General features: G+C 46.1%; 1 protein-coding gene across 4 annotated transcripts in view; it reads right to left on the bottom strand.

Moving 5' to 3' along the window:
* The window catches only part of nup155 (nucleoporin 155), a 246,435-nt gene that overhangs the window by 125,570 nt on the left and 97,122 nt on the right, over positions 1-23,743 (bottom strand). For 2 of the 4 annotated variants that reach the window (XM_085962233.1, XM_085962243.1), the window contains exon 18: positions 5,218-5,277. The exons of the other annotated variants lie outside the window; for them this stretch is intronic. In XM_085962233.1, coding sequence (XP_085818359.1) covers positions 5,218-5,277 — 60 coding nt within the window. The remainder of the gene's footprint in view (positions 1-5,217; positions 5,278-23,743) is intronic. 4 annotated transcript variants of the gene reach the window in all.

Below are 23,743 nucleotides of genomic sequence, written 5' to 3'. Positions count from 1 at the left end.
GGGTAAAGGCAGGAAGGTAGTGCAGGAGTCACCTGCGGTCATCTCCCTCCAAAACAGGTTTACCGTTTTGGGTACTGTTGGGGGAGATGACTTATCAGGGGAAGGCACCAGCAGCCAGGTTCAGGGCACCATGACTGGCTCTGCTGCACAGAAGGGTGGGAAAAAGAGGGATAGGGCTATAGTGATAGGGGATTCAATTGTAAGGGGGATAGATAGGAGTTTCTGTGGCCGAGACCGAGACTCCAAGATGGTATGTTGCCTCCCTGGTGCAAGGGTCAAGGATGTCTCGGAGCGGGTGCAGAGCATTCTGAAGGGGGAGGGGGATCAGCCAGTTGTCGTGGTACATGTAGGTACCAACGATGTAGGTAAAAAGAGGGAGGAGGTCCTACAAGCTGAATTTAGGGAGTTAGGAGCTAAATTGAAAAGTAGGACCTCAAAGGTAGTAATCTCTGGATTGCTACCAGTGCCACGAGCTAATAAGTTTAGAGAGAGTAAGATAGATAAGCTAAATACGTGGCTTGAGCAGTGGTGCAAGGGAGAGGGATTTAAATTCTTGAGGCATTGGAACCAGTTCTTGGGGAGGAGTGACCTGTACCAAGGGGACGGTCTACACCTGAACTGTGAGGGAGCCGATGTCCTCGGGGTAATATTTTCTAGGGCGGTTCGGGAGGATTTAAACTAATTTGGCAGGGGGATGGGAACCTAGGTAGTGGAAAAGAGGGAAGTCATATGAAGTCAGAAATAGATGGTAGAAAGGTGAGAAGCAATAAGCAAAGGAGAGAAACACAAAGGGCCAAACTAATTCATAATGAGAGTGTGAAAAAAGCAAGCCTGAAGGCTTTGTATCTTAATGCTAGAAGCATTAGGAACAAGGTGGATGAATTAGTTGTGGAAATAGAGGTAAACAAGTATGATTTGATTGGGATTACAGAAACGTGGCTGTAGGGTGGGCAAGGCTGGGAACTTAACATCCAGGGATATACAATATTTAGGAAGGATCGGCAAAAAGGTAGGGGAGGTGGGGTAGCATTGCTGGTAAAGGAGGGGATTAATGCAATGGAAAGGAAGGATATTAACTCGGATGAAACGGAATCTGTATGGGTAGAAATGAGAAATAGCAAGGGGAGGAAAACGTTAGTGGGTGTGATATATAGGCCTCCAAATAGTAATATGGAGGTGAGGGAAGGCATAAAAAGGGAAATTAGAGAAGCGTGCGATAAGAGCACAGCTGTCATCATGGGTGACTTTAATTTACATATTGATTGGACTACCCAAATTAGTAAAAATTCTGAGGAGGAGGAATTCCTGGAATGTTTTCGGGACGGTTATCTGGACCAATATGTCGAGGAGCCGACTCGAGATCAGGCCATTTTAGACTGGGTATTGTGCAATGAGAAGGGACTTATCAACAATCTTCTTGTACGAGGCCCCTTTGGTCAGAGCGATCATAATATGATCGAGCTCTCAGTCGAGATGGAGAGTGAGGAAATTGAATCAGAGACTAAGGTCCAGAACTTAAATAAAGGGAATTACGAGGGTATGAGACGGGAATTGGGTAAGATTGATTGGGTGGTGTTTCTGGGGGGATTGACAGTGGATAGACAATGGCAAGCATTCAAAGATAGAATGGAAGAATTCCAGAACATGTTTATACCGGTTTGGCATAAAAATAAACCTAAAAAGGTGGCTCAACCGTGGATAACGAGGGAAATTAGGGACAGCATAAAATCAAAAAAAAGGGCATATCAACTGGCAAAAAAAAGCACCAGACCGGAAGATTGGGGGCAGTACAGGATACAGCAAAAGAGGACAAAGGGATTAATCAGGAAGGGGAAAATAGAATACGAAAGTAAACTTGCAGCAAACATAAAGACAGACTGCAAAAGCTTTTATCGGTATATCAGGAGGAAAAGACTGGTAAAATCCCAAGTCGGTCCCTTGCAGTCCGATTCGGGAGAATATATAATGGAGAATAAGGAAATGGCAGACCAATTAAACTCATACTTTGGTTCTGTATTCACAAAGGAGGACACAAATAACCTCCCAGGAATATCGGCAAACATAGGGACTAATGAGAGGGAGGAGCTGACAGAAATTAGTATCTCTAGGGATATGGTGTTGGGTAAGTTGAGGGGACTGAAGGCCGACAAATCCCCGGGGCCTGATAAACTACATCCTAGGGTACTTAAGGAGGTGGCCCTGGAGATAGCAGATGCTCTAAGGATCATCTTCCGGAACTCCATTGACTCGGGAACAGTACCCGTGGATTGGAGGGTAGCTAATGTTACCCCAATATTTAAAAAGGGGGGTAGAGAGAAAGCAGGGAATTATAGACCAGTAAGCCTTACATCGGTTGTGGGCAAAATGCTAGAGTCCATTATTAAGGATAAAATAGCGGAGCACTTGACAAATGGGGAAAGGATCGGACAGAGTCAACATGGATTTACAAAGGGTAAATCGTGTTTGACTAATCTGCTGGAATTTTTTGAGGAAGTAACTGGTAAAATAGATGGGGGAGAGCCAGTGGATGTGGTGTACCTTGACTTCCAGAAAGCCTTCGATAAGGTTCCACACAAAAGATTATCATGCAAAATTAAGGCTCATGGGATTGGGGGCAAAGTATTAACGTGGATAGAGAACTGGCTGGCGGATAGAAAACAGAGAGTTGGAATAAACGGCTCGTTTTCGGAGTGGCAGGCAGTGACCAGCGGGGTGCCGCAAGGATCTGTCCTGGGACCCCAGCTGTTCACAATATATATAAATGATCTGGATCAGGGAATTGGATGCAATATTTCCAAATTCGCTGACGACACTAAACTAGGAGGAGGGGTGGGCTCTGATGAGGATGTCAGGAGGCTACAGTGCGATTTGGACAGGTTGGGGGAATGGGCGGATACGTGGCAGATGCACTATAATGTGGATAAATGCGAGGTTATCCACTTTGGGGGTAAAAACAGGAGGGTAGATTATTATCTAAATGGCAATAGATTGGGAGATGGGGAAGTGCAGAGGGACCTGGGTGTTCTTGTGCACCAGTCACTGAAGGAGAGCATGCAGGTGCAACAGGCGATTAAGAAGGCAAATGGTATGTTGGCCTTCATATCAAGGGGGTTCGAGTATAGGAATAGGGATACCTTACTACAGCTGTACAAGGTGCTGGTGAGACCGCATCTGGAGTATTGTGTACAGTTTTGGTCGCCCCATCTGCGGAAGGATGTTCTTGCCATGGAAAGAGTGCAGCGGCGATTCACCAGGCTGATACCTGGAATGGCGGGAATGACCTACGAGGAGAGATTAAATAGTTTGGGCTTGTACTCACTGGAGTTTAGAAGATTGAGAGGGGATCTCATCGAAACATATAAAATTATGGCAGGCCTGGACAGGCTGAATTCAGAGAGAATGTTTCCAATGGCCGGGGAGCACAGAACCAGGGGCCACAGTCTAAAAATAGCGGGCAAATCATTTAAAACAGAGATGAGGAAGAATTTCTTCACTCAAAGAGTGGTGAGCCTGTGGAATTCCCTGCCACAGAGGGCTGTGAAGGCTAATTCAATAAATATTTTCAAGAGAGAATTGGATATATTTCTGAAGGCTAAGGGGATTAAGGGTTACGGAGAAAAGGCGGGGACGGGGTACTGAACTGGTAAGATCAGCTATGATCTCAGATGAAGATCAGCCATGATCTCATTGAATGGCGGAGCAGGCTCGAAGGGCCGAATGGCCTACTCCTGTTCCTATCTCTATGTTTCTATGTTTCTATGATTAGGCAGAGTCAGCATGGTTTTATGAAAGGGAAATTGTGTTTGACAAATTTATTAGAGTTTAAGGATGTAACTAGCAGGGTAGATAAAGGGGAACCAGTGGATGTAGTATATTTGGATTTCCAAAAGGCATTCGATAAGGTGCCACATAAAAGATTATTACACAAGATTAGGGCTCATGGGGTTGGGGTAATATAGTAGCATGGATAGAGGATTGGTTAACGGACAGAAAACAGAGAGTAGGGATAAACAGATCTTTTTCATGTTGGCAGGCAGTAACTAGTGGGGTGCCGCAAGGATCAGTGTTGGGGCCTCAGCTATTTACAATCTATATTAATTACCTAGATGAAGGGACCGAGTGTAATGTATCCAAGTTTGCTGATGATACAAAGCTAGGTGGGACAGTAAGCTGTGAGGAGAACACAAAGGGTCTGCAAAGGGATATCGATAGACTGAGTGAGTGGGCAGTAAGGTGGCAGATGGAGTATAATGTAGGGAAATCTGAGGTTATTCGCTTTGGTAGGAAGAATAGAAAAACAGAATATTTTTTAAATGGTGAGGAACTTTCAAATGTTGGTGTTCAGAAAGATTTGGGTGTCCTCGTGCAAGAAACACAGAAAGCTAACATGCAGGTACAGCAAGCAATAAGGAAGGCAAATGGCTGTTGGCCTTTATTGCAAAGGGGTTGGAGTATAAGAGTGAGGAAGTCTTGCTCCAATTGTACAGGGCCTTGGTGAGACCACACCTGGAGTACTGGGCACAGTTCTGGTCTCCTTATCTAAGGAAGGATATACTTGCCTTGGAGGCAGTACAACGAAGGTTCACTAGATTGATTCCTGGGATGAGAGGGCTGTCCTATGATGAGAGATTGTGTAGATTGGGCCTATACTCTCTGGAGTTTAGAAGAATGAGAGGAGATTTCATTGAAACAGGGTACACGCTGAAAGGTTGTTTTCCTTGGCTAAAGTGTCTAGAACTAGGGGGCATCGTCTCAAGATAAGGGGTAGGCCATTTAAGACCGAGATGAGGAGGAATTTCTTCATTCAGAGGGTTGTGAATCTTTGGAATTCAGAGGGCTGTGAATGCTGAGTCTTTGAGTATATTCAAGGCTGAGATAAGATAGATTTTTGGACTCTAGGGGAATCAAGGTATTTGGAGATCGGGCGGGAAAGTGGCGTTGAGGTGGATAATCAGCCATGACATTATTGAATGGCGGAGCAGGCTCGAGGGGCCGTATGGCCTACACCTGCTCTTATTTCTTATGTCTCTCCATTTAAGTAGCTCTGCGGCCCATTCAAATGTTCACGCTTGCGCAATTATTCCAACCGAAAAGCCGGCGAGGGGCCTGCGCAGGACTTCCAGACCGCTGCGCAGCTTAACGGCAATATTGGCACCAGTCTGGAACCAGTTACAGGGGGCGACACGGTGCAGAATGCAAGCCTTTACTGCGAAGTACCTGAGACTGGAATGCCGATACTGGGGCTAGAGAAAGGGGTCCCAAGAAGCATCGAGGATCCTGCAGGAAAGACAGAACATGTCATGTTGGAGAGACACAGACCCAGAGCCCGGCACACCGAGGCCCTAGAATTCCTGCACTGTGGCAGTGATCAGATCACCAGGCCCGTGACAAAGGCGGCAGAACCGGCAGGGAACAGATCCCCGGCAGAAACAACCCGCCCCGGCATAAAACCACCTGTACCCAGCAGGCTATTATTTAAATGGTGATAGATTGGGAAATGTTGATGTACAAAGGGACCTGGGTGTCCTTGTACACCAGTCACTGAAAGCAAACATGCAGGTGCAGCAAGCAGTTAGGAAGGCAAATGGTATGTTGGCCTTCATTGCAAGAGGATGTGAGTACAGGAGCAAGGATGTCTTACTACAGTTATACAGGGCCTTGGCGAGACCACACCTGGAGTACTGTGTGCAGTTTTGGTCTCCTTACCCAAGAAAAGGTATACAGTACTTGCCATAGAGGGAGTGCAGCGAAGGTTCACCAGACTGATTCCTGGGATGGCAGGACTGTTGTATGAGGAGAGATTGGGTCAACTAGGCCTGTATTCACTATAAGTTTAGAAGAATGAGAGGAGATTGCATTGAAACGTATAAAATTCTGACAGGGCTAGACAGACTGGATGCAGGGAGGATGTTTCCCCTGGCTGGGGGGTCTAGAACGAGGGGTCACAGTCTCAGGATACGGGGTAGGACATTTAGGGCTGAGGAGGAGGAGAAATGTCTTCACTCAGAGGGTGGTGATCCTGTGGAATTCTCTACCACAGAAGGCTGTGGAGGCCAAGTCACTGAATATATTTAAGAAGGAGATAGACAGATTTCTAGACACAAAGGCATCAAGGGGTATGGGGAGAGAGCGGGAATATGGTATTGAGATAGAGGATCAGCCATGATCATATTGAATGGCAGAGCAGGCTCGAAGGGCTGAATGGCCTACTCCTGCTCCTATTTTTCTATGTTCTATACCTCCCTATCCGTTTAGCCCCACTCCAGCGACTTGAGTACATAATCTAAGCTGAGACTCCCAGTGCCAATACGGAGGGAATGCTGCACTGTCGCAGGGGCAGCGCTGAGGGAGCGCTGTATTTTTGGAGGGTCAGGACTGAGGATCACTGCAATGTTGGGCGGGCAGTATTGAGGGTGTGCTGCAGTGTCTGAGAGGAATACTGAGGGAGTGCTCCATTGGAGTGTCAGCCTGGATTAGAATAGAATCATAGAATGGTTACAGCACAGAAGTAGGCCATTCGGCCCGTCGAGCCTGTGCCGGCTCTCTGCAAGAGCACTTCAGCGACTCTGACTCACGCCCTTTCCCCGTAGCCCTGCAAAATTTTTTCCCCTCAGGTACTTATGCAATTCCCTTTTGAAAGCCACGGCTGAGTCTGCCTCCACCCCCCCTTTCAGGCAGTGCATTCCAGATCCTAACCACTCGCTGCATAAAAATGTATTCCCTCATCTCGCCTTTGGTTCTTTTGCCAATTACCTTAAAACTGTCCCCTCTGGTTCTCGACCCTTCTGCCAATGGGAACAGTTTCTCTCTATTTACTCTGTCCAGACCCCTCAAGATTTTGAACACCTCGATCAAATCTCCTCTCAACCTTCTCTAAGGAGAACAATCCCAGCTTCTCTAGTCTATCCATGTAACTGAAGTCCCTCATCCCTGGAATCATTCTCATAAATTTTTCTCAAATCAAATCAAATCAAATCACCTTTTATTGTCATTGTTAGTGCACAAGTGCAGTACAACGAAATGTAGGCTTGCGGCTCCCGAGAGTGTACAATTTGGGTTAGGCCTTCACATCCTTCCTAAAGTGCGGTGCCCAGGATTGGACACCATACTCCAGTTGTGGCTGAACCAGCGTTTTATAAAGGTTCATCATAACTTTCTTGCTTTTGTACTCTATGCCTCTTTCTATGAAGCTCAGGATCCCGTATGCTTTTTCAACCGTTTTCATAAGAACATAAGAAATAGGAGCAGGAGTCGGCCATTTGGCCCCTCGAGCCTGCTCCGCCATTCAATAAGGTCATGGCTGATCTGATCTTGGCCTCAACTCCACTTTCCTGCCCGCTCCCCATAACCCTCGACGACTCTGTAGCTCAAATATCTGCCTATCATCGCCTTGAAAATATTCAATGATTCCACCTCCACAGCTCTCTGGGGTAGAGAATTCCAAAGATTCACGACCCTCAGAGAAGAAATTCCTCCTCATCTCCGTTTTAAATGGGCGACCCCTTATTCTGAAACTATGCCCCCTAGTTCTAGATTCCCCGAGGGGAAACATCCGCTCAGCATCTACCCTGTCAAGTCCCTCAGATTCTTATATGTTTCAATAAGATCGCCTCTCATTCTTCTAAACTCCAATGAGTATCGGCCCAACCTGCTCAATCTTTCTTCATAAGACAACCCCTTCATCTCCGGAATCAACCTCGTGAACCTTCTCTGAACTGCCTCCAATGCAAATATATCTCTCCTTAAATAAGGAGACCAAAACTGTACGCAGTACTCCAGATGTGGTCTCGCCAACACCCTGTACAGTTGTAGAAAGACTTCCCTACTTTTATACTCCATCCCCCTTGCAATAAGGACCAACATTCCATTTGTCTTAATAATTACTTGCTGTACCTGCATGCTAACTTTGTGTTTCATGTACAAGGGCTCTCAGATCCCTCTGTACCGCAGCATTTTGTAGTCTCTCGCTATTTAAATAATAATTTGCTTTTTTACTCTTCCTACCTAAGTGGATAACCTCACATTTTCCCACATTATACTCCATCTGCCAAATTTTTGCCCACTCACTTAACCTGTCTATATCCCTTTGCAGACTGTGTCCCCTCCTCACAACTTGCTTTCCCACCTATCTTAGTATCATCAGCAAATTTGGCTACAGTACACATGGTCACTTCATTCAAATCATTAATATAGATTGTAAATAGTTGAGGCCCCAGCACCGATCCCTGTGGCACCCCTCTAGTTACCATTTGCCAACCTGAAAATGACCCATTTATCCCGACTCTCTGTTTTCGGTTAGTTAGCCAATCCTCTATCCATGCTAATATATTACCCCCAACCCCGTGAGCTCTTATCTTGTGCAGTAACCTTTTATGTGGCACCTTATCGAATGCCTTTTGGAAATCAAAATACACTACATCTACTGGTTCCCCTTTATCCACCTGCTCGTTACATCCTCAAAGAACTCCAGCAAATTTGTCAAACACGATTTCCCTTTCATAAAAGTTGACTCTGCTTGATTGTATTATGATTTTCTAAATGTCCTGCTATTACTTCCTTAATAATGGATTCCAGCATTTTCCCAATGACAGATGTTAGGCTAACTGGCCTATAGTTTCCTGCTTTCTGGCTCCTTCTTTTCTTGAATAGGGGCATTACATTTGCGGTTTTCCAATCTGCTGGGACTTCTCAAGAATCCAAGGAATTTTGGTAGATTGCAACCAACGCATTCACTATCTCTGCAGCCACTTCTTTTAAGGCCCTTGGATGCAGGCCATCAGGCCCACGGGAATTGTCAGCCTTCAGTCCCATGAGTTTGCCTAGTACTTTTTTCTCTAGTGATAGTGATTGTTTTAAGTTCCTCCCTCCCTATAGCCCCTTGATTATCTATTATTGGGATTCTTTTAGTGTCTACCCTGAAGACCGATACAAAATATTTGTTCAAAGTCTCTGCCATTTTCCTGTTTCCCATCATTAATTCCCCCGTCTCATCCTCAAAGGGACAAACATTTACTTCAGCTACTCTCTTCCTTTTTATATACCTGCAGAAGCTCTTACTGTCTGTTTTGATATTTCTTACTAGTTTACTCTCAATCTATTTTCTCCCTGTTCTTTTTAGTCATCCCTTGCTACTTTCTAAAAATTTCCCAATCTTCTGGCCTACCACTAATCATCGCAATATTGTATGTCTTTTCTTTAAATTTGTATTTAATTGGTCTGCCATTTCTTTGTTTCCCATTATAAATTCCCCTGATTCTGACTGCAAGGGACCTACGCTTGACTTCACCAATCTTTTTCTCTTCACATATCTATAAAAGCTTTGAGTCAGTTTTTCTGTTCCCTGCAAGCTTACTCTCATACTCTATTTTCCCTTTCTTAATTAATCCCTTTGTCCTCCTTTGTTGAATCCTGAACTGCTCCCAATCCTCAGGTTTACTGCTTTTTCTGGCCAATTTATATGTCCTCTCCTTGGATCTTATGCTATCCCTAATTTCCCTTGTTAGCCACGGTTGAGTCACCTTTTTTGTTTTATTTTTACGCCAAACTGGGATGAACAAATTCTGTAGTTCATCCATGCAGTCTTTGAATGTTTGCCATTGCCTATCCACCGTCAACCCTTTGAGTGACATTCCCCAATCAATCCTACCCAACTCGCGCCTCAGACCATCGTAGTTTCCTTTATTTAAATTTAGGACCCTAGACTCTGATTCGACTACTTCATTCTCCATCTTAAAGAAGTATTCGATCATATTATGATAGCTCCGACCCAAGGGGCCTTGTACAACAAGATTGCTAATTAATCCTTTCTCGTTACATAATACCCAGTCTAAGATGGCCTGATCTCTGGTTGGTTCCTCGACATATTGGTCCAGGAAACCATCCTTTAAACACTCCAGGAATTCCTCCTTCAGTTTATATTGCCTCTTATTCTTTCGACCAAAATGTATCACTTCGTACTTTTCTGCATTAAATTTCATCTACAATGTGTCTGCCCACTTCACCAGCCTGTCTATGTCTTCTTGAAGTCTATCACTATCCTCCTCACTGTTCACGATACCTACAAGTTTAGTGTTATCTGCAAATTTTAAAATTGTGCCCTGTGCACCCACATCTAAGTCACTAATATATATCAAGAAAAGCAGTGGTCCTCGTACCTACCCCTGGGGAACACCACTGTATACCCTCCTCCAGTCCGAAAAACAACTGTTCACCACTACTCTGTTTCCTGTCACTTAGCCAATTTTGTATCCATGCTGCCGCTGTCCCTTTTATTCCATGGGCTTCAACTTTGCTGGCAAGCCTATTATGTGGCTTTTTAATCAAACTCCTTTTGGAAATCCATGTACACCACTTCAACCGCATTACCCTCATCAACCCTCTTTGTTACCTGATCAAAAAACTCAATCAAGTTATTTAAACACGATTTGCCTTTAACTAATCCGTGCTGGTTTCCTTAATTAATCCACACAGAGTCATAACGGCACAGGAGGAGGCCATTCGGCATATCGAGTCCGTGCCGGCTCTCTGTAGAGCAATCCAGTCAGTCCCATTCCCCCGCTCTATCCCCGTAGCCCTGTAAGTTTATTTCCCTCAAGTGCCTATCCAGTCTCCCCTTGAAAACATTGAGTGTCTCCGCTTCCACCACTTCTGTCGGCAGCGAGTTCCAGGTCCTCGCCACGTAAACAAGTTTTTCCTCACCCCCCCCTGTATCTCTTGCCCAATAACTTAAATCTGTGTCCCCTAGTCCTTGTACCATCAACTAGTGGGAACAGCCTTTCCCCGTCTAGCCTATCCAAACCCGTCATAATCTTGTACACCTCTATCAAATCACCCCGCAACCTCCTTTGCTCTAATGAAAACAAATCCAGCTTCTCCAACCTGTCCTTATAGCCAAGATCCCCCATCCCCGGAACCATTCGGATAAATCTCCTCTGCACCCTCTCAAGTGCCTTCACACCCTTCCTAAAGTGTGGTGACCAGAACTGGACGCAATACTCCAGTTGTGGCCTAACCAGCGCTTTATAAAGGTTCAGCATAACTTCTCTACTTTTGTACTCAATACCTCTATTTATGAAGCCCAAGATCCCATATGCTTTGTTAACCACTCTCAATATGTCCCGCCACCTTCAGGGACCTATGCACATTAACTCCCAGGTCCCACTGTCCCTGCACACTCTTTAAAACTGCGCCATTAAGTGTATATTGCCCCTCCCTGTTCCTTCTGCCAAAATGCACCACCTCACATTTCTCTCGATTAAATTCCATCTGCCAGCCTTTCTATGTCCTGTTGCATTCGATTGATATCATCACTGTTTGTCACACCCCCAAGTTTGGTATGATCGGCAAATTTAGAAATTCTACTCCGTATTCCAATATCCAGGCCATTTATATATATCAAAAAAGCAGTGGCCCCAGCACTGACCCTTGGGGAACACCACTGTCTACCATCCTCCAGTCTGAAAAACAGCCATTTACCACAACTCGCTGTTTTCCGTCCTTAAGCCAATTCCTTATCCAAGCTGCCACTGACCCACCTATCCCATGAGCCTCAATTTTGGTAACAAGTCTTCTATGTGGTACTTTGTCAAACGCCTTCCTAAAATCCATGTAGACAACATCCATTGCATTCCCATCATCAATCCTCCCTGTTACTTCATCAAAAAATTCAATTAATTAGTCAAACACGATCTGCCTTTTACAAACCTGTGTTGGCTCTCCTTAATTAGCTTAAACCTCTCCAAATGCCTGTTAATTTTTTCCTTGATTATTGTTTCCAAAACTTTACCCACCACTGATGTTAAACTGACCGGCCTGTAGTTACTAGGTTTGTCCTTGCACCCTTTCTTCAACAATGGCGTCACATTTGCCACTTTACAATCTGCAGGCACCTCCCCCGGAACCAGGGAAGATTGGAAAATTATGGCAAGCCCTTCCACCCATTGTTCCGTTACAGTTTTTCCTGTCAGTCTTTGGTTCCATTTTACCCTGGCTAGATCCTTTCACATCCCATTGAAGTTAGCCGTATCCAGTTTACAATTTCCACCCTGCATTGTTCTCGGGAAGATTGGAAAATTATGGCAAGCCCTTCTGCTATCTCCTCCCCCAATTCCCTTAGTAACCTGTGATGCAAGCCATCTGGACCAGGTGACTTGTCCACTCTAAGCATCCCCAGCCTTTCTAGTACATCCTGTCTATCAATTTTCATCCCTTCCATTGTTTCTACCTTTTCCACTTCTACCGATATTTTGTCAGCATTCACCTCCTTAGTGTGGTTTAAACAGAGTACTTCGAGTTGGGTGAGTCAGGGAGTCTTAACTGTTTGCTAAAGTCAAATTTTTGTTTGTTTCACATTTACGGTTACTGTTTAAAATCTAAATTTTCCCAGCTTTAAGCAGGGTTATAAAGGGATATACAAGGCCTACAATTCAGAGCAGCTGAAGGCAGTTAATTAGGGAAACTAGAAGCAAGCTCCTTTGTTTCAGGGCCTATAAAAACAGGCTTTGCAGTGCGATTTTACAGAGTGCTGCGAGTTGGGTGAGGAGTGGAGGGAGGAGCTCCCTTGCTTCGCCTTTGTTTTCCCTAACTCTTCACCCTGTAGGAATTGGTTCTTACTTTACACCAAGGAAAGAGTCCGAGAGCGGAAGCAGTCAAACAACAACTGTGAAACCGCTAAAGTGACGTCACAACCAGGGAAGGAGCTGATTGGCAAGTAGGACCGGGTGAGTATTTCCATAGTCCAGACGTTAAAGTAAAAGTAAGGTCTCTAGTTTAGAGTAAGTAGTGTTTAAAGGGAAGCAAGGTCCCTAGTGTATTTAATATTCTTTAATTTAAAGGAAGTAAAAGGAGTAAATTAAGGGTAGGACATGGCAGGGCAGCTCGGCAACATGGAGTGCTCCTCCTGTGCTATGTGGGAAGTCAGGGACACTTTCGGTGCCCAGGGCGAACACATGTGCAGGAAGTGTCTCCAGCTGCAGCTACTCAAAATCCGTGCTTCAGAGCTGGAGTCACTGTAGAACATCTGCGAAGCTGAGATCTTCGTGGATAGCATGTTTAATGAGGTGGTCACACCGCAGGTAAAGAGTGCACAGGCAGACAGGAAATGGGTGACCGTCAGACAGAGTAAAAGAACTAGGAAGGCAATGCAGGAGTCCCCCGGGTCCATCTCCCTCGCCAACAGATTTTCCGTTTTGGATACTGCTGGGGGAGATGGTTTCTCAGGGGAAGGCAGCAAGAGCCAAGTCCGTGGCACTACGAGTGGCTCAGCTGCACAGCAGGGGAGGAAAAAGAGTGGGAGAGCAACAGTGATAGAGGATTCGATCGTAAGGGGAACAGATAGATGTGACTCCAGGATGGTGTGTTGCCTCCCTGGTGCAAGGGTCAAGGATGTCACTGAACGGCTGCAGGGCATTCTGAAGGGGGAGGGCGAACAGTCAGAGGACTTGGTTCACATTGGTACCAGCGACATGGGTAGAAAGAGGAATGAGGTCCAGCAACAAGAATTTAGGGAGCTAGGTAGCAGATTAAAAAGCAGGACATCAAAGGTTGTAATCTCTGGATTACTCCCGGTGCCACGTGCTAGTGAGTATAGGAATAGGAGGATAGAGCAGATGAATGCGTGGCTAAAGAGTTGGTGCAGGAGGGAGGGCTTTAGTTGCCTGGATCACTGGGTCTGCTTCTGGGGAAGGTGGGACCTGTGCAAGTTGGACGGGTTGCACCTGAACCGGAACGGTACCAACATCCTTGCGGGGAGGTTTGCTAGTACTGTTGTGGGGGGGTTTACACTAACTTGGCAGGGGGATGGGATACGGAGTGGAGCTATAGTAGGGGGTGATGCACAGCCAAATATAGAGGAAAAAACAAGCAGGCCTGGAAGGCAGAGCAAATATGTAACAGCACAAGGGAGTATGGCAAGGCTGGATGGCATTTATTTTAATGCAAGGAGTCTTGCGAGTAAGGCAGATGAATTGAAGGTGTTGATGAACACATGGGAGTATGATACTGTTGCTATCACAGAGACATGGTTGAGGGAGGGGCAGGACTGGCAGCTCAATATTCCGGGGTATAGAATCTTCAGGCGAGACAGAGGGGGGTGTAAAAGAGGGGGTGTCACAATGTTAATCAAGGAGTCAATTACTGCTGTAAGGAGGGATGATATCTTAGCAGGTTCCTCTAATGAGGCCATATAGGTAGAACTTAAAAACAAAAAGGGGGCAAGCACTTTGCTGGGAGTGTACTATAGGCCCCCAAACAGTCAGGGGGAGATAGAGGAACAGATAGGTAGGCAAATCTCAGAAGTATAGAAATAATAGGGTAATAATAGTAGGGGATTTCAACTTCCCCAATATTAACTGGGGTAGTCAGAGTGTAAAAGGCTTAGAGGGTGCGGAATTCTTAAAGTGCATCCAGGAGAGCTTTTTGAGCCAGCATGTAGAAAGTCCTACAAGAGAGGGGTCGGTACTGGACCTAATTCTAGGGAATGTAGCCAGGCAAGTGGTAGAAGTGTTAGTAGGTGAGCACTTTGGTGACAGTGACCATAATTCGGTGAGATTTAAGGTAGTCATGGAAAAGGACAAAGATGGACTGGAAAAGGTTCTAAATTGGGGAAAGGCTGATTTTAATATGATAAGGCAGGATCTGGCCAAAGTGGACTGGGATCAGCTACTTATAGGAAAATCCACATCAGAGCAGTGGGAGTCTTTCAGAAAGGAAAGAGAGAGATTACAACACCAACATGTTCCCGTAAAGGTCAAGGGTGGGACCAACAAGCCCAGGGAACCCTGGATGTCAAGGGATATACAAGAATGGATCAGGAAAAAAAAGGAGGCTATTGACAGATACAAAGGACTAAAGACAGAGGAAGCCCTAGAGGAGTATAAAAAGTGCAGGGGGATACTTAAAAAAGAAATTAGGAGAGCGAAGAGGGGGCATGAAAAAACACTGGTGGGCAACATAAAGGAAAATCCCAAGGTGTTTTACAAGTATATTAAGGGCAAGAGGATAACCAGGGAAAGAGTAGGGCCCATTAGGGACCAAAGTGGCAATCTGTGTGTAGAGCAGAAGATGTGGGTGAGGTTTTAAATGAATATTTTGCATCTGTGTTCACTATGGAGAAGGACGATATAGGCATAGAAATCAGGCAGGGGGATTGTGATATACTTGAACAAATTAGCATTGAGAGGGAGGAGGTACTAGCGGTTTTAGCAGGCTTAAAAGTGGATAAATCCCCAGGCCCAGATGAGATGTATCCCAGGCTGCTGTGTGAGGCAAGGGAGAAGATTGCAGGGGCTCTGACACAAATTTTCAGGCACTCTCTGGCCACAGGGGAGGTGCCAGAGGACTGGAGAACAGCTAACGTAGTAAAGTACCATTACTCAAGAAGGGTAGTAGTGGTAAACCAGGGAATTACAGGCTAGTGAGCCTAACATCAGTGGTAGAGAAATTATTGGAAAAAATTCTGAGGGACAGAATTAGTCTCCACTTGGAGAGACAAGGATTATTCAAGGATAGTCAGCAAGGCTGTCAGGGGGAGGTCTAACCAATTTGATTGAACTTTTCGAGGGGCTGACTAGGTGTATGGATGAGGGTAGTGCAGTTGATGGAGTCTGCATGGACTTCAGTAAGGCTTTTGACAAAGTCCCGTATGGTCAAGAAGGCAAGAGCCCATGGGATCCAGGGCAATTTGGCACATCGGATCCAAAATTGGCTTAGTGGCAGGAGGCAGAGGGTGATGGTCGACGGTTGTTTTTGTGACTGGAAGCCTATATCCAGTGGTGTACCGCAGGGATCGGTGCTGGGTCCTTTGCTATTTGTAGTGTACATTAATGATTTAGATATGAATGTCGGAGGTATGATCAGTAAGTTCGCGGATGACACGAAAATTGGTGGAGTGGTAAATAGCGAGGAGGGAAGCCTTAGGCTACAGGACGATAGACGGGTTGGTTAGATGGGCAGAACAGTGGCAAATGGAATTTAACCCTGAAAAGTGTGAGGTGATGCAGTTTGGGAGGACTAACAAGGCAAGGGAATACACAATGAAGGGTAGGACCCCAAGAAGGACAGAGGAACCTGGGTGTGCATGTACACAGATCCCTGAAGGCAGCAGGACAGGTAGATAAGGTGGTTAAAAAGGCATATGGGATACTTATATTCTATGCCTCAGATAATGAAGGCAAGAGCAGGGAGGTTATGATGGAGCTGTACAAAATGCTAGTTGGGCCATAGCTGGAATACTGTGTGCAGTTCTGGTCGCCACACTATAGGAGGGATGTGATTGCATCGGAGAGGGTGCAGAGGAGATTCACCAGGATGTTACCTGGGCTGGAGCACTTCAGCTATGAAGAGAGATTGGACAGGCTGGGGTTGTTTTCCTTAGAGCAGAAAAGGCTGAGGGGAGACCTGATTGAGGTGTATAAAATCATGAGGGGCATAGATAGGGTAGATAGAAAGGAATTTTTCCCCTTAGTAGAGGGGTCAATAACCAGGGGGCATAGTGTCACGGTAAGGGGCAGGAGGTTTAGGGGGGATTTGAGGAAAAACCTTTTCACCCAGAGGGTGGTTGGAATCTGGAACTCACTGCCTGAAACGGTGGTAGAGGCAGGAACCCTCACAACATTCAAAAAGCATTTAGATGAGCACTTGAAACGGCATAGCATACAAGGCTATGGACCAATTGCTGGAAAATGGGATTAGAATAGACAGGGCTTGATGGCCGGCATGGACACGATGGGCCAAAGGGCCTCTTTTTGTGCTGTATAACTCTATGATTCCTTAGTAAACATCTGTACAAAGTACCCATTGAGCATTCTAGCCTTGCCCTGCGCCTCTAAGCGTATATCACCTTCTTTGTACCTAATAGGCCCCACCCCGCCCCTTACTACCCGCTTACTGTTTACATGCCGGTAGAAGACTTTTGGGTTCCCCTTTATGTTAACCGCCATTCTACTCTCATATTCTCTCTTTGCCAATCTTATTTTCATCTTCACTTCCCCTCTCAACTTACTGTACAGGAAACTTTCGATTAACCAGCACCTAAATAACCGGAAATGTCAGTTAACCAGCAAAATTCAGGAGTAGGTTCAGGTAGCTTTTGTTCCTTTTTTTACTCCATTTGTTGCTGTGCAAGGGTGTGGCTGCAGCTGTTGCTAAGCTACAGAGACGCTTGGAACTCTTGCCCATTGTTCCGAAGCTAAGCAACAGGGTTTGTTGCTTGAGCTCCGTATCTTTTACTATAGCATTCGGTTATCCGGAATTTTTGACGAACCGGCACCACGTCGGTCCCGTCCGTGCCGGATAAAAAAAAGTTTCCTGTATTTGGTCTGGTTCTCCCTTGAAGAATTCACCTGACATTCATCATATACCCTCTTTTTTTGTTTCATCATCTTCTCTCTCTCCCTCGTCATCCAAGGAGCCCTTGCTTTGGTTCCCTTACCCTTCCCTCTTGTTGGAATGTACCTAGCCTGTACTTGGAACATCTCTTCCTTAAAGATCACCCATTGTTCCATTACAGGTTTTCCTGTCAGTCTTTGGTTCCATTTTACCCTGGCTAGATACTTTCTCATTGAAGTTAGCCCTATTCCAGTTTTGAACTTCCACTCTAGATTGTTCCTTGCACCTCTCCATTGCTAATCTAAATCTTATGATGATCACTCGTACCCAAGTGTTCTCCCACAGACAATTGGTCGACCTGGCCCACCTCATTTCCCAGCACCAGATCCAGTAATGCCTCCTTCCTCGTTGGGCTGAGAACATATTGGTCAGGGAAATTCTCCTGAACACATACCAGAAATTCCTCCCCCTTCTTTCCCTTTACCCTAATTACCCAAATATCGATTGGGATAATGCTAAAGTCTCCCAATATTACCACTCTATAGCTCTTGCATATCTCTGCGATTTCCCTGCAGTTTTGCTCCTCTACCTCCCCCTCATTATTTGGAGGCCTATAGAATACCCCCAACAGCGTGATCATACCCTTTTTGCTCCTCAACTCTAACCAAATTGATTCGGTCCTTGACCCCTGAAGAACATCCTCCCTTTCCAACACTACAATGTCTTCCTTAATCAGCACTGCAACCCCACCTCCCTTTTTTCCTTCCCTATCTTTTCTGAACACCTTGTACCCTTGAATATTAAGTGCCCAGTCCTCACCATTTTTAAGCCACGTTTCCATTATTTCCACATCATGTTGCCACACGGCTAATTGTGCTTGTAGCTCACCAACCTTGTGCATTTATGTACATGCATTCGAAACCCATTTTTGAATTTTTCGTAGTCTTTCTTAGTCTGCTATCTAATATGGTACTATTTCCGCCGCCAGCATACCTCCCCCTCCAGTACCATCCAATACACTCACTCTTCCATGCACCCTATTCCTCCATTCCACGCCTACTTGCTGGTGTCCAGCCCCCTGCCAAGCTAGTTTAAACCCGCCCCAACAGCACTAGCAAACCTCCCCGCGAGAATATTGGTCCCAGCTCTGTTGAGGTGTAACCCGTCCAAGTGACAACTTTGTCCCTGATTATCGTTTCTAAAAGCTTCCCCACTACCGAGGTTAAACTGACTGGCCTGTAGTTGCTGGGTTTATTCTTACACCCTTTTTTGAACCAGGGTGTAATATTTGCAATTCTTCAGTCCTCTGGCACCACCCCCATAGCTGAGGATTGGAAGATTATGGCCAGTATCGTCGCGATTTCCTCAACTTCCCTCAACATCCGAGGATGCATTCCATCCGGTCCTGGTGACTTATCAACTTTAAGTACATACAGCCTTTCTAGTACCTTCTCTATCAATTTTTAGCTCATCCAGTATCTCCACTATCTCCTCTTCCACTATGACTTCGGCAGCATCTTCTTCCTTGGTGAAGACAGATGCAAAGTACTCATCTAGTACCTCAACCATGCCCTCTGCCTCTATGCTTAGGTCTCCTTTTTGGTCCCTAATCAGCCCCACCCCTCCTCTTACTACCTGTTTACTATTTATATGCCTTAAGACTTCTGAATTCCCTTTTATGTTAGCAGCCAATCTATTCTCATACTCTCTCTTTACCCCTCTTATTTTCTTTTTCATTTCCCCTCTGAACTTCCTATATTCAGCCTGATTCTCACTTGTATTCCCAACCTGACATCTGTCGTAAGAACATAAAAAAGAACATAAGAAATAGGAGCAGGAGTAGGCCACCTTCAATGAGATCATGGCTGATCATTGCTCTTAACTCCACTTTCCCGCCTGAGCTCCATATCCCTTGATTCCCCACGAGTCCAAAAGTCTATCCATCTCAGCCTTGAATTTACTCAATGACTCAGCATGCACAGCCCTCTGGGGCAGAGAATTCCAAGGATTCACAACCCTCTGAGTGTAGAAATTCCTCCTCATCTTGGTCTTAAATGGCCTACCCCTTATCCTGAGACTTTGCCCCCTTGTTCTAGACACTCCAGCCAGGGGAAACAACCTCTCAGCATCTACCCTGTCAATCCCCTTCAGAATCTTGTATGTTTCAATGAGATCACCTCTCACTCTTCTAAATTCGAGAGTATCGGCCCATTCAATACAATCTCTTATCATAGGACAGCCCTCTCATCCCAGGAATCAATCTACTGAACCTTCGATGCATCGCCTCCGAGGCACGCATATCCTTCCTTAGATAATGAGACCAAACCTGTGCCCGGTACGCCAGGTGTGGTCTCACCAAGGCCCTGGACAATTGGAGCAAGACTTCCTCATTCTTACACTCCAACCCACTTCTCCTTTCTTCTTCTTAGCAAAAAATATAAAAACAGATAGTAAGAGTTTTTATAGTTATATAAAAAGAGAAAGGGTGGCTAAAGTAAATGTTGGTCCCTTAGAGGATGAGACCGGGAAATTAATGGTGGGAAATATGGAGATGGCAAAAACACTGAATGAATATTTTGTATCAGTCTTTACAGTAGAAGACACTAAGAATATCCCAACACTGGACAAACAGGGGGCTAAAGGGGGGGGGAGGAGCTAAACACGATCAAAATCACTAAGGAAGTGGTACTCGGTAAAATAATGGGACTCAAGGCGGATAAATCACCTGGACCTGATGGCTTACATCCTAGGGTCTTGAGGGAAGGGACGGTAGGGATTGTGGATGCATTGGTAATAATTTTCCAAAACTCCCTGGACTCGGCAAAGGTCCCGGCAGACTGGAAAACTGCTAATGTAACACCCTTATTTAAAAAAGGCAGTAGACAGAAGGCTGGAAACTATAGACCGGTTAGCCTAACATCTGTGGTAGGTAAAATTTTGGAGTCCATTATGAAGGAGACAGTAACAGGACATTTGGATAATCATAATTTAATAAGACAAAGTCAGCATGGTTTTATGAAGGGGAAGTCATGTTTGACAAATTTGCTGGAGTTCTTTGAGGAAGTAACATATAGGGTGGATAAAGGGGAACCAGTGTATTTAGACTTCCAAAAGGCATTTGACAAGGTGCCACACAAAAGATTATTGCTTAAGATAAAAAATCACAGGATTGGGGGTAATATTCTGGCATGGATAGAGGATTGGCTATCTAACAGAAGGCAGAGAGTTGGGATAAATGGTTCATTCTCAGACTGGCAATCAGTAACTAGTGGTGTTCCACAGGGGTCAGTGCTGGGTCCCCAACCCTTTACAATCTATATTAACGATTTGGAGGAGGGGACCGAGTGTAACATATCAAAGTTTGCAGATGATACTAAGATGGGGGGGAAAGTAGTGAGTGAGGAGGACATAAAAAACCTGCAAGGGGACATAGACAGGCTAAGAAAGTGGGCAGAGGTTTGGCAGATGGAATACAATACTGGAAAGTGTGAGGTTATGCACTTTGGCAGGAAAAATCGTAGAGCAAGTTATTATCTTAATGGCAAGAAACTGGAAAGTACTGAAGTACAAAGGGATCTGGGGGTCCTGGTGCACGAAACTCAAAAGGTTAGTATGCAGGTACAGCAAGTGATTAAGAAGGCCAATGGAATGTTGGCTTTCATTGCTGGGGGATAGAATATAAAAATAGGGAGGTATTGCTTCAGTTGTACAAGGTATTGGTGAGACCGCACCTGGAATACTGCGTACAGTTTTGGTGTCCATACTTAAGAAAGGACATACTTGCTCTCGAGTCAGTACAAAGAAGGTTCACTCGGTTAATCCCGGGGATGAGGGGATGGACATATGAGGAGAGGTTGAGTAGATTGGGACTCTACTCATTGGAGTTCAGAAGAATGAGAGGCGATCTTATTGAAACATATAAGATTGTGAAGGGGTTGGATCGGGTGGATGCAGGGAGGATGTTCCCGATGATGGGTGAAACTAGAACTAGGGGGCATAGTCTTAGAATAAGGGGCTGCTCTTTCAAAACTGAGATGAGGAGGAACTACTTCACTCAGAGGGTGGTAGGTCCATGGAATATGCTGCCCCAAAAAGCTGTCGAAGCTACATCATTACATAAATTTTAAAACAGAAATAGACAGTTTCCTAGAAGTAAAGGGAATTAAGGGTTACGGGGAGCGGACAGGAATTTGGACATGAGTCTAGGTTCGGATCGGTCATGGCCCTGTGGGTAGCGGAGCGGGCCCAGGGGCCGTGTAGCCTGATCCTGCTCTTATTTCGTGTGTCTAATTCTGTTAGATGCAGGAGATGGTTCTGCGATAGTGGATTGGCAGTTAGGATCAGATCAGCCATGATCTTATTGAATGGCGGAGCAGGCTCGAGGGGCCGATTGGCCTACTCCTGCTCCTGTTCTTAGGCAGTCCTTCGGAACCGAGGATGACTTGTTTCCACACTAAAAACGAGTTCTCAGGTGACTTATGAGTCCAATGTGGGACCTACAGCCTCTGTCACAGGTGAGGCAGACGGTGGTTTAAGGGGCGGTTAGGTGGGGTGCTTGGGTTGACGTGCAGTCCTTCCGCTGTTTGCGCTTGACTTCCGCTTGCTCCTGGTGAAGAGACTCAAGGTATTCAGCGCCTTCCCGGATGCTTCTCCTCCACTTTGTGCGGTCTTGGGCCAGGGATTCCCAGGTGTCGGTGGAAATATTGCACTTTTTCAAGGAGGCTTTGAGGGTGTCCTTGAAGTGTTTCCTCTGCCCACCTGGGGCTCTCTTGCCGTGTCGGAGATCCGAGTAGAGCGCTTGTTTTGGGAGTCTCGTATCGGGCATGCGGACGATGTGGCCCATCCATCGAAGCTGATCGAGCGAGGTCAAAGCTTCGATGCTGGCCTGAGTGAGAACACCGACGTTGGTGCGCCTATCCTGCCAATAGATTTGCAGGATCTTGCAGAGGCAGCGTTGGTGGTACCTCTCCAGTGCTTTGAGGTGCCTGCTGTACATGGTCCATGTCTCTGAAGCATACAGGAGGGTGGGTATCACTACTGCTCTGTAGACCATGAGCTTGGTGCTGGGTTTGAGGTCCTGGTCTTCAAACACTCTCTTCCTCAGGTGACCGAAGGCTGCATTGGCACACTGAAGGCGGTGTTGGACTTCATCATCGACGTCTGCCCTTGTTGACTGTAGGCTCCCAAGGTATGGAAAGTGGTCCACGTTGTCCAAGGCCTCGTCATGGATTTTGATAATCGGGGAGCAATACTGTGTGGTGGGGGCAGGTTGGTAGAGGACCTTTGTCTTACAGATGTTTAGTGTAAGGCCCATGCTCTCGTACACTTCGGTGAAGGTGTTAATGATGGTTTGGAGTTCGGCCTCAGAGTGTGCACAGACGCAAGCGTCGTCTGCATACTGTAATTCGATGACAGAGGATGGGATGACCTTGGATCTGGACTGGAGGCGACGGAGGTTGAAGAGTTTCCTGTTTGTCCTGTAGATTAGCTACACTCCAGCAGGGACCTTACTGAGGGTGAGATGGAGCATTGCAGCCAGGAAGATCGAGAAGAGCATTGGTGCGATGACACAGCCTTGCTTGACCCCGGTCCATATGTGAATTGGGTCTGTGGTGGATCCGTTGATCAGGAGCATGGCTTGCATGTCGTCGTGAAGCAGGCGGAGTATGGTGACAAACTTTTGAGGGCAGCCGAATGAGGACACCACTCCATAATCCCTCATGGTTGACGGTGTCGAAGGCCTTTGTGAGGTCAAAGAAGGCCATGTACAGCAGTTGGTGCTGTTCCCTGCATTTCTCTTGTAATTGACGCGCGGTGAAGATCATGTCCATGGTGCCCCTTAGTGGGCGGAATCAGCCACTGGGAGAAGGCAATTGAGGAGGATTCTTGCGATGACTTTCCCTGTGGCAGACAGCAGGGAAACTCCTCTGTAATTACTGCAATCGGACTTGTCACCTTTCTTGAAGATGGCCACGATTACAGCATCTCTGAGATCCCCTGGCATGCTCTCCGCCTTCCAAGTAAGAGAAATGTGTTCATGTATTCGCGCCAATAGTGCTTCTTCGCCATGTTTTAGCGCCTCGGCGGAGATTCCATCTGCTCCCGAGGCCTTGTTGTTCTTCAGTTGCCAGATGGCCTTTTCAACCTCATGCCTGGCTGGGGTTGTGCTGAGGTGGTGGCGGGTAGCATGCTGCGGGATGGAGTCGAGGACACTCGCGTCGAAGACAGAGTCTTGGTTAAGGAGATCTTCGAAGTGCTCCTTCCAGCGGGCACTGACTGCCTCTCTGTCCTTGATGACTACCTCTCCGTTCTTGGCCCGCAGTGGTGTAGGGCCTTGGGTGCTTGGGCCGTAGGTGGTCCTGATTGCGCTAAAGAATCCATGCACGTCGTGGTTGTCGGCTAGCTGCTTGATCTCTTG

This window comes from Somniosus microcephalus, chromosome 1 (assembly GCF_052327205.1).
Source record: "Somniosus microcephalus isolate GS21.2 chromosome 1, FLI_Smic_1.0, whole genome shotgun sequence".
NCBI classification, from domain to species: Eukaryota; Metazoa; Chordata; class Chondrichthyes; order Squaliformes; family Somniosidae; genus Somniosus; species Somniosus microcephalus.
This window is presented reverse-complemented; position numbering and strand designations above follow the sequence as displayed.